Below are 12,029 nucleotides of genomic sequence, written 5' to 3'. Positions count from 1 at the left end.
ACCTGATGAGCCCCAAGAAGGGCGAAACCGATCGTGGGCTGTCAAAGAGTTTTCAGCAACCTTGTGAGTAGTTTCCTTTATGAAAATGTACTGCGATATATCGAATGTCGTGCCAACTGTATCCCATACTCTGATCAACAGTCGAAGTTTTCCTTATATGAAGTAACCCTCAAATCCTGGCAGCGAAAATTTCACTTTCGTGACCAAAAGTGTCAGATCAATCGAAATTAGTTGACAGCCAACTATCGATCCACGAGTCTTGATTCGACGTGGGCGTAGACCCCGGATTTCGAACAATCCTTATTTTCCAAGTACTGAATAAGCCGGCAATCAGGAACGGCACCCACTAGCCGCACAATGCTCCCGGGTGCAAAACCTCTACTTTTGCGCCAATACATTTCATTTTGTTGCAAATGTGCTCAAACCAAAAACTATCCTAATTTACTTTCATATTTTTTTGGGGCGAGATAGTCGAAGTGGGCGCGAATTTAATTTACTGTGATAGGAAGGTTCGTGGTTCGAACCCGACCCCTGCCTCTCGACTTCCCCTGTCTAGGCTTGGGTGAGGTGGCAGTATCCCAGCCCTCGTGCAACTTTCGGGTGGCACGGCAGCCAGGCACCGAAAGAATGTGGCAGTTAAATGGTTATTTATTTATTTATTCTTTCATATTTTTGCACCTCACCAAATTTCATTGTTCACTGAAGTCTGGTGGGATAATTTCCCAGCATCGCTGGGATGCCTAAATGGGGCTCAAAAGTTTGGACCAGTACTCTTAATTCAATTGCCTAATTGCCTCAATCCATCAGGGGCCATTGTGCGAATACCGAGCGCCATCAGGAACTGCGACCACTAAATGAATTGGAAGCGGGGTAGAAACGGTAGCTGATTTTTACTCCGTTCTAACGTCCATTCTCATAGCTTGAACATCGAATCATAGGGGAAATGAGGCGGTCCTAGAATCACACATTTGGTTACAAGCCATCAACGGAAGATTCGTTCGTTTAAAACGTCATGTTCATTCGGAACCAAAAAATGATGGTTCCTTGTGAGGAAAACAATTGTTTTTTGGAGGCGAGGGACTGTCACTCAGGTCTAACAATAAATTTTCGGCGTCTAGACGTCATACGCTACTCACAAGGTTGCTGAAAACATCACAAACGACAGATTCAGCTGGAAACAGCTGAGTCCCCCTTTAAAGCCAAATTCGTAAGCAAATGAGAGCAGTTGGCAAACTTTTCGGTTCAGATGAGAGAGGCTGTTGACCCGAAGCGGGTAATTATCACCTCTGAGTGAAAGTACTGTCCACCCGTTATGAGATATTCTTGGGAAGGAAACTTGGAGAAGTGTACGGGTGATGAACTCAAAGGTGACGTGGGAAACGAGGACAATCAAGTTTAGATTAGCTCTGGGAAGAATCAACTATCTGAATCGGAGTCGAAATGCAACGAACTGGAAATGACTCAGTGGCTAAGGCGCGAACTTACTGAACCGAAGGTCCGTGGTCCTCTGCATCTCGAACTGTTCACCTGCCTAGGCTCGGGCAACCTGGCAGTATCGCCGCCCTCGTGCATTCTTCGGTTGGCAGCTGAACGATCAAGCGTTTGTGGCCCAATAGTCAAGTGTTCTAAACAGTAGCTTGAAGGTCGTGGGTTCGAGACTCCCCACCGGAGTTTCGTGAGAATCGTTTCACTGAAATTTCGTCCTGTTTTTGAAGGCCGTCCATCTTGAAAAGCCAAGAGGCATCTGATGAATCCCCATGATGTCCCAAACCGCTTGAACACTCAAAAATTTGGCCATGAGTAATTGATCAACGGTGACTAACTCGTACTTAGACCCTTCAATCATAGAGACCACCACCACGTGGTCACGTATTGACGGGCTTCTCGAGTGACATATTTTCCGAAGGAAGTTTCATTCGTCCCGTTATTCCGCTGAGATTTCGTCCCGCAAGTGAAGCCAGCCTTCGCTGCCAGGCCAAGATGCACTGTTTCATCCTCATCAGCAGTGCGCCCTAATTCGCACTGACCTCACAACCAGAGGACTGCACTCGCCAAATCCAAGTAAATGACTGCTACTTTCAGAGGGTAGCCACATGAAGTCCTTGCATCGTGCCGCTGAGGGATGTCAATTGATATGGTATGCACAAGGCTAGCCCTCTGGAGAGATCACTCCTAATGGTCTGTTGATGCTTCTGTCACCCATACAGGTCGATTTTTATGGACAACTTCAGAAAAACGCTCCAGAAAGCAGTGAGGGGAGTAAAAAGGACGTTTTTGGAGAAAACCCATAAAGAGCAAGAAAGGAGGAGGGAAGTGGACAAATCGGCGAGGAAACTACCTGGAACACACACACTCTCTCGAGCACATTCAAGCGAAGACAGAGCGCCGAAAATTCAAATGGAACAGAAATGGGACAAGAAGAGAAGCCAGCGACTCAAAATAATTGCAACGGACATCTGATTGGGGAAAACTAGTTGGAAGCATGTGACGACAAAGATCACGAACGAAAAAAATGTTCATTATCAGTTCACGCAGTTGGAACAAGTGCCTACGCGTGCCGAAAATCAGCTGATAAGTGTCGGACCGACCGAGCACGTGACTAGGTGAACAACATACCGATGGAATGCTATTTTAAGTGAATTGCTCGTACCGGGAGTTGGTGCTAGACGACAAGGAGGAGAACGCAAAAAAAAACAAACGCGGAGAAGTGGGAAATCGTCAGAGAAACAAAACTCACTTTGGGTATGTACTCTCGGTCGATAGTCCGTTCGAAAAACACGTGCCAGCGGCGACTTTTCTCCAACAGTCCGCGGGGCGGCATGCCCAAAACTTCAATGATTTTCATCATTTGTCCAACCTGAATGCGACGGGGGAAGCAAAATAAAAACAGTGAAGGGATGCTGAGGCAGTTGCAGCAATGTTGCAGACCAACTGATGACCGGTTGGGGAACAATAAAGTTATCCTAATCGTCCAGCTGCAATATTGCTTCGGTGCCTAGCTGCCATGCCACACGAAGGAGGCACGAGGGCTGGGATACTGTCAGGTCGCCCAAGCCTAGACAGGGGAAGTCGAGATGCGGCAGAGGTCGGATTCGAACCACGGACCTTTCGGTTACAGCAAATTCGCGCTCTAACCACTTGGCCATCTCGCCCGGTTCCAAGGATACGGCTAAACAGAACTATGAACGGAAGCGGAGATAAAGAACAACACCAAGACTGGAATTCAGTTGAGTCTTTGATTAAAAGTCATCACTCGAGGACCTAGTCAACAGGTGTGATGTGGTCTCCGTAACAATATGCCGTCTCCGTTCAAGCTATTCAGACTGCTAGTCAGTCGCTCTTGGCTGAACGAACGAATGTTCAAACCACTAACTCCCGTTTGAACAGTCTTGCCGCGATCGTGGCGCAGTTATTCTGGATAGTCTACATTAAACAGGGCGAGCGTTGGAATTGCGTTTCACCCTAATTAGAGTTCACCAGGAGTGTATGCCGTGTCCAACATGCTCTGGTGAAGTAGGGGGGTAATGCAATTGCCCTGCATATCCGAAACCCGACAACGATGCGCACTGCTGATGAGAGCAAAACTCGAGTTCAGTGGTTACCCCCGAGACCGTAGTAGCGGGGCGACAAATACCAAAAGCATTTGTAGTTAGAGAATTTTGTTTGCCCACCGTTCAGCCTGTGTGTTTGCTTGGCCGAATGGGAATTACATTGTCTCGATCGATCGCCACATCCAGGACAGTTGCTGGATCGTCGTTAGAGGAGCCGGGCAAACCAATCCATCGCCCAAGTCGCCTGTTCAGACGTGATAGTTCAGATGCGTCCACCAACGTGCGTTGGTGGAGTAGTGGTTACACGCTCGCCTCAGATGTCCGGGGTTCAAATCCCGGCACGGTCATTGGATATGCACTACTGATGAGCTCTAATAAGAGCGAAACTCGAGTCCAATGCTTCCCCCGTTTGGTGTGGACTCACCGGAATAATTACGCCAGAACAGGAACACGACCGTTCAAACGAGAGGGGTGTGGCGATGAACGAAAATACCTACCCCTCAAAAAACCCCGAAATTACATTGGTTGCATCACTGATTTACGCCAAGACCTTACTGCCTGGACACGAAAGACGCACCCATCCACTGGCGAAATTCCATCCTGATGGGACATCGTTTCTGCTTTAATTCTCTTTTAGCCGAAGTCAACTCAGACCTCGGATATTGCCACGGGAGCACGATAGTGCAGACACGATAGATTTCTGACAGTTGGGTCACGCTGTTCCATATCACGGCCCACATATCGGGTGACCGCACTTTAGTCGATCTGGCAGTGAGACAAAACACATGTTTTCTGAAGTAGTGCCCATCAAATACGCACCTGCATTTATGGGAAGCTTAACAAGAACCAAACGCTGAGAAACGTGCTTCAGGGGGTTGCGTTTAGCACCAAAACGACCGGGGAAAACATCCATTTTCCTACAACCTTTGGGGCCGAATTTGAGCGCAGACAGTCTCTGATGTTGAAAATATCATCCATCACGAAGAGACTGAACCTAACCGTGGTGTGACGGTTTGTACCTGCGCGATCCATTGAGCTATACTGAATCCGCCGGTGAGCGAAATCACCAAGAGTCAAAGTGGCCCGACTCGACCGCTGGGTCGAATACTTCGGGTAGCAATTCTCGTGGCCACCTGCGACCTCGAAAGCTTATGAATGAATAGGTTCTCTAAAAACGCCACCAAGCTTTTGGTGCGGATCACTTCCAACCCGTATGGTTTACAGATGGGGATGAAATCCTCAGTCAGCGTTGTCCAATCTGTTTGTGGACATTTTGGGAAAGGAGTCTGTCCCAGATAACTGGTGATAGTCCACATTTTCAAAAAAGGGGCTCGTAGTGAGTGCGGCAGTCACAGAGGGATCAGCTTGAGCGCGGTCGTAACGGGACTGTTGGCGTCAATTGTGCTTCATCGCCCTAGGGTGGCTCGCGAGATACTGACCCGAGAGCAGCAAGCGGGATTCCGGCCTGGTAAGGGTTGAGTTGACCGAATCTTCACACTGCGTCAGGTGCCAGAACAACGCCATACGTATAAGCGACCCACAATTCTAGTATTCCTGGATTTCCGAGGCACATTCGACTCGGTTGATCGGTCTGTTCTTCTTAGGACGCTTACCAACCAAAAAATGCCCCGGAAGTTTGTAAACATAATACATTCTTTGTATTCTCAGACTTCCAGACGTTTGAGAGTATACGGAGAGCTCTCCAACAAATCTAGAGCGGTTTTTAAAAATCGTCGCCAAGAGATCCAAAAAACCGGCCAAAAATTCCTTGATTCACTTTATTCGTACAACCTTAATTACAATAAGTTGTCATGGGAGGCTGAAAATACCTCAGAGGAAGTTCAGGGATTGACAACTTTGGTAAACTATAAACTGCATTCTGCCGGCGGACTCTACTCAACTTGATCCACCAACCAGATGCGTGTGCTCCAGGCAACGGAGTTTCGAGAACGAGCTGTTTTTGTCTGAACACATTTCAGAGCGGCTGCAAAAGCAGTAATCAAGCCTACGTCACACGCGTCTCTGTCATCAGTACGATCCCAAAAACCTCCATGCCAGTTCGTACCCGTCATTCACGGCAGTTAGAATCCAAAAGGACAGCGACTGACTGCATAAAAGGGCTCTATTTTCGCGGATGGGGTTTGGAGTGGTTAATTGGATCTAACTCCACTTGGATTGTGTACTTTTAGACCAAAACCATTTCGCTGATAACTGCACACCGTCTCTATCGTAAATGTTAGTCATCCCCACTAACCAGCAAACAGGAACCTCAGACTGAACACCCAGCACTCATCAAGTCGGCTAGTCGTAAGAGAGCTCAGGGATTGGTTCCCTGACTTACTTACTTACTTACTCACTTGCCTTGACGAAGCTTTTGTGTCAAAATTGAAATATTGCCCAGCAATAAGTCCACTGATTGTTTACCAAACCTCTCGGAAACGATGATTTCTCAATCGGCCCCATCCAATTGATTGAAGATGACTAGTCGATTCACATAATTGGGCAAGCTGTGCAGTCAAACAACGCAATGAACATGTTTTGGACAAAGTAAGAGTAAAATAAGCGCCTTGACAACCAACAATGTTCCAGGAAACTTGCTTTCTTGCTTTCTACAAAGCTTTATACTTCCAGTGAGATTTGATCGCTCACTGACAGCCCCGTTGGTTTGACCCGCTGCTGTAGCCATCATGCTGTCCACAGTGGCGCGTTTCCAATCCCGTAAAGCTTGGTATCGAAATTTGTTTGCCAGACGTGGTAGATACGATAGAGTGTGCGTGTGTAGTACTCACATGACATTTTCGTTTGGGGACATTTATCGTTGTGTCCTAGCTTGTGACTTGAATATCCCATGGAATAAAGCTCTAGGTTTTCGGAAAAGTTTGGGGAAAAATCGGTCGGGGAGTTTTTCAGCAACCATATGAGTAGTGCATCACGTCTATACAATGTATTGTGATTTCTCGAATATCGTACCAACTGAAACATGAAGTGGCCTGGTGGAACAGATTGAGCTGGATAGGAAAAAACATAAACGAGAGACTTAGCTGAGTTCCAGGTGAGTCTCTCGCTCACAGACCTTGAGGTTGACGGAAACTCGAGGACTGCGCGCCTACCTGATGAGCCTCGAAAAGGGCGAAACCGGTCGTGGGCTATCGAAGAGTTTTCAGTAACCCTGTCAGTAGTTTCCTTTATGAAAAAGGGCTCTATTTCTTCAACATGTCTACAAGATTCACATCAGCCATGTGTGTTTTTCTGGCCACACCCGGGGCTAGCAGCCAAGATGCATGGTGGGAAATAGGCAGTCTGCGTTGTTTGCCTCCGTTTTTTGCTTGATTGCATACATAGGCAACTGTCTGTTCATCTTCCCAGTCCAGTAGAGGCGGCTATCGTGCGCGTACACAGGACACGAGCGCGCATCTCATGCGATATATAGGTGTGATTGATCATACCGCGTTCTACCGAACAAAAGAATCAGGATAGCGTGATGCCGCCGTCAACCATGTCCCCTGCGAACCTAGTGCGGATCGCCTCGGTCGGTTCACATGGATGATAGAATAGGTAGCAACTCTTCATCGATCGATATCTTGCATCAGAATGAAACAAAGTGATGTGACAACTGTGACGTCACGAGGTCTGATTATGGTGAACGTAGGATCAAAACAATCACGACACCATCATCGGTTGAGTCCATAACGGCAGGATGCTCAAAAAATTCCCGTGTGTGTGTGTGGAGAAGGGGGGCGGCTGAGACCATGTGTCGACACAGTAACAACCAACAGAATGAAACCGTTAATTTGACTGACCTCACCTGGTCACAGATGGCTGTAGTCTTCGAAAACCAGTGTTCGACCAAGCTACCGTCATTAGCGATCAGATTAAAACCCGAAGGAAGAGTCGTAAAACTTCGTTCGATAACTGGCTTCTGTCAAAAATGACGACGTGGTCAGAACCAATTATCAAGCAACTCTTTTCAAGGTGCCTTTTTAGAAATAAGCTCGATATTGTTCTTGTTGCCAGTTTTTTTGCCGAGAACCACTTTCAACAAGCGTCAACAATTTGGTTTTTGTTCGTGACATTCAAAGCTAGAAGCTTGGATTGCCAGAGTTCTGTGGGAACCACGTCGTGCTCTCTCGGGGATGAGAAATTGCGTTCAAATTGTGTTTCGGGGGCTGTCTTTCCAGTAAGTCAGTATCGTTCTCCAAATGGTAGGCAGATCGAAACACAAGGTGGAAGGAAGAGGGCCTTTGCTGCGGATTTATTAATCACAAAATGTCAGCTGAACAGTTACGGACTACTGAACAGGGGAGCAAAACTCTCATATGCATCTTATTTTTAAAAAAAACTGAACATCCATCTTCTCTTGAACGCGTCTTCCTGAACTTTTCTGGATATTCATTGACTGTTACTGAATTGGAAGCAAACTCTACAGAGGGGCTCCACAAATTCCGTAACAGATCTCACTTTTCAAGAGACGCAAAGCGAATTTACAATAAAACATACTACTCACATGCCTTCTCCATCAGTAGTATCACCGTTACAAAGGTACATCGGTACTCACCTCATTCTGTCCGGCGAATAAAGGTTCACCTGTGTGCAGCTCGACCAGGATGCAGCCCAACGACCACATATCTATGCTCATCGTATAGTCCAAACCGAGCAACACATCTGGCGAGCGATAGAAACGAGATTGTATGTACTGATACACCTTTTCTTTGACGTGGCAAGAACTTCCAAAATCCACCAACTTGATTGCCGAACGCTTGGGGTTCACGAGAAGAATGTTCTCCGGTTTCAGATCACAGTGGATTATTCGAAGTTCGGGCCGCGAGAGGAATTCCAACGCATGACACAGTTGTTGTGCGAATTTGCGTGTCAGGTTGAGAGAGACACCGCGAAAGTTGGTGTTGCGCAACAGATCGTACAGATTGTAGGAAAGCAGTTCGAATACGAGACAAAGATGTCCGCGAAAGGTGAAGTGTGTGAGGAGGCGAACTGAAATGAGGGGAATTAGAGGATAGGGTTTCATCATCATCGACAGCATGACACCACACCGATGCTTCACTGCCGGTTTGCTGGAGGGGCAAACCAAAACAAGTGACGAGAACGTGGGCACAAAGAAATCAATGAACGAGCATTTGTGAAGAAGGAAAACCCAGAGTGCGCCAAATGCATCTAAGGCCACTGTTTCATCCTAAACACTTGGACTACTCTGAAATAGCAAAATTGAGGTAAACGATAACTGAGCACTAGGGATCGATGGAAATGAAGTTGCACTGTACCCGGAAGGGTGGAAATATTCATAAATCCGTCAAAAGTAGGCGTAAGATGAAGAACCAATATAGCACCGGTGACATGACTTTCAAGATTCTGGCACGCCCTGTGAATGCCCTGAACATTCTGAAGTATGGAAAACAGAGTTGCGAACGCCCCGGTAGGTTGAATATTCGGTAATTCGGTTGGATGACTCGAATGTCACGAGAACATTGTGCTTGAATGTGCCGTATCTACAAATTCGGGTACATATGACAAGACGGAGTTGCCGGGGTAGGTGGTCACCTTAGCGAATTCGTCTTCACGAAAGACTCACCTGAATCACAGCTAAACCTGCCGTTTGTGATGATCGTCTTCAAGTGTCTCCCACGAAAGCCAAAATGGCATGGAATTCGCCCTCAAATAGAAGACATGTTTGACGGAAACCCGGGGACTGAGCCTACCTGATGGGACACAAGATGGGCGGCCGTGGGCTGTCGACGAATTTTCAGCAACCTTATGAGTAGTGTGTTACGTGCAGATCACATCGACTTTACTAGTTTGCTTCCTGTCTAGCAGAGCTGGATGACTCAGTTGATATTTCACCCGAAGAGACTGGGATACACATTTATTTTACCATTTTATTGTTTATTATTAATTCATTGTTGTTATTCATTATTTGACTTATTCGGGCTATAAGTTGTTCCATTCCTCTTGGTTGGGATTGATCTCAGGCACATCGCCCATCTTCGGTGCTACCTGGTTCAGATTTCATCCAGAAAAACTAAGTGAAATAATCTCAACAGTATTGAAGATCGATTTGGTGGTATGCGTTCTGAGCACTAAAAGTGCAGAGTGTTTGGGCGGGTGAACCGTCAAATCAAGTTCTGGCATGTCCGGAGACCAGCCGTCCCTAATAACCGAACATCACATCATTTGGACGGATGTCTCACGCGCAGGCTACGGACCAAACGAAGGTATGCTCTGATTGGTCAGAATGCCAGCCAATCCGGATCGAGCATCTCTGACTCGACCCTTCTTGCCCCCTCACGGAGATTCTGGCACGACGTTGTGGAACACTCTGTGACTACCCTATAAATACAGTTGTAATAACTTTCCTTTGTCTCCAAAAAGGGCTGTCTAGAACTACCGTACCTTTTGATATACCATAGTGGGCGGAGCAGGAAGCTAAGGGACCGATAGAGTTGCACTACCGTTCTGCAAGTCACGATAAGTGGCATAATTTCGTCCGCTGCACTATCTGTGAAACGGAACAAAACTGAATGTAATGAATCACATTTACACATACTGTGAAGCGACTTCCTCTGGCGCGAACCATGGTTAATGTCATCTGCTGATTCACCAATCTGTGGTATCTGCTGCGGACCCGCTCCAGTGCCTAGTGCCGGAGAAAAAAGACTCACACAAGGGAACACAACAGCTATATTCCGAACAAGCGAGTGCGTGCGAGTGGGAATGTACAACGTTCTCAAGCTATTTGGTGGAGGGACACTGTCTGAACTCGGTCCAATACTGACGCACACGGTCTGGCTTCGGTACGAGGCTGTGACGTGCTGCATATTGCGGGGGCGTTGTCTGACCTTGATCAACGCTGACTCTCGCTGCCTGGGTTGGATACAAGGCTGTGAGGCGCTGCATATTGAAGGGGCGTTGTCTGTCTGGTCAACATCTAGCAAAGCTGAGAGTCTCAGTAGATTTCGAGCACTCAAAAATGTGACCTTCCTGATAGCTAACTTGGCCCAGAAATCGTAATGATTTATAAACAGGACTGTTCGCTTTGACCATCGGAGCCTTAGAAGCCTCGTACATGTATGACGCGAGATGCCTCACTGGTTAGAGCGCGGATTGACTGACCGAAAGGTCTGTGGTTCGAACCCGACCTCTGCCTCTCGAATCCCCGTGTCTAGGCTTCAGCAACCTCATGCTTCCTTCGGGTAGCATGGCGCTTAGGCGCCGAACGTTGGATTGGCGTAGCTGCCAAACCACCCGGAGGAAGCACGAGCGCTAGGATACTTTCAGATTGCCCAAGAGTAATCGAGATGTGAGGTTCAAACCACGGACCTTCCGGTCAGTTAGCTCAGGCCTTAAGCTCTCTAAAGCTACATCGGTCCCCCTGTACTGGTTTGTTTTCTACACTTCAGCCTGCACTTTCCGCTACCAGTGACTCCGAACCACGGCACGTGCATATACAGTGGTCAAAATGAGTTGAAACGACTGTGATTGGCTTGAATAAACATATTTTTGAAATCAACGGAATGCCGTATACGGGCAAAGTAAATCGATTCATACTGACAATGTCGTTTACACATTAGTTCAGAGATCACCATTCCGACGTGACAGAAAGCCAATCGTCTTTGTGAGGATTTCACATACAGAAAAAGATACACCTCATTGGAATAGCGAGGCAACAAACGCAACGAGTTTCTGTAAACACGGAGCCTAGCTAGAAGTACAGAAGTAGAAAGGTAATATTACAAGTCATTCGCCACGATCAAACCAACGAGGTTGTGGTATGTGAGAACCAGGCGGGATAGACACACCATGTTCGTAGATGACGGGCCGAAAGGTATTGATTGATTGATTGATTAATTGATTTGTGCGTCAACGAGAGAATGAAGCACCGCCACAAATCGTATTGCAAGCGCCAGAACTAACGAGGCGGGCGGTCCGATGATTCCATCACTTTCGGTGCGTCAATGTGTGCCACGGATCGCGAGACAATCTTACCGGAGTTTCAAATAACGTTCCATCATTACATGACGTAATCTGCAAGCACACGAAAGCATCTCCATGATTGGTATTCTCAACGGTCCAGAAAAACACATTCGGGTTTCTCTGCTCTCTGGCAAGCACAAGACCTCCTCTCCTTGCACAGTGGATCATGCGCGACAGGACAGAAAAAACTCGTCACAGCTATCATATCCTTTGTCAAATTCACCGCCAATAGTTCGATGAAAGAGGCTTTTCCCTAGAGGTACCTATCGGTTTTTTCAACATGATCTCGCGGATTCATTGACCCGAGAGACATTCCAGAGTGTTTCTGCTCGCCGATCGAGACTCACAAGCTGCTCTGACGGCACCGAAACGAAGTAACGTAAGGCAGTCCGTTCTGTTTTTTTCTTTCGGGTCACGTGTTCAAAGTGGCCTGATGTGCATGTGACATTGGTCAGTTCTGCTGCAACCTCGAAGACACACTTTTCTGAGAGAAGC

The 12,029-nt window shown here is 47.2% G+C and overlaps 1 protein-coding gene across 1 annotated transcript in view; it reads right to left on the bottom strand.

Annotated features, from left to right (window-relative positions):
- Positions 1-12,029, bottom strand: part of T265_05875 (hypothetical protein) — a gene marked incomplete at both ends in the record, with an annotated part of 78,081 nt that overhangs the window by 18,896 nt on the left and 47,156 nt on the right. The window contains 2 exons of the mRNA XM_009171004.1: positions 2,738-2,857; positions 8,107-8,540. Coding sequence (XP_009169268.1) covers positions 2,738-2,857; positions 8,107-8,540 — 554 coding nt within the window. The remainder of the gene's footprint in view (positions 1-2,737; positions 2,858-8,106; positions 8,541-12,029) is intronic.

Source organism: Opisthorchis viverrini, assembly GCF_000715545.1.
Source record: "Opisthorchis viverrini unplaced genomic scaffold opera_v5_116, whole genome shotgun sequence".
Classification (NCBI taxonomy): Eukaryota; Metazoa; Platyhelminthes; class Trematoda; order Opisthorchiida; family Opisthorchiidae; genus Opisthorchis; species Opisthorchis viverrini.
Note: the sequence above shows the minus strand (reverse complement) of the source record. Positions and strands in the feature narration are given on the sequence as shown.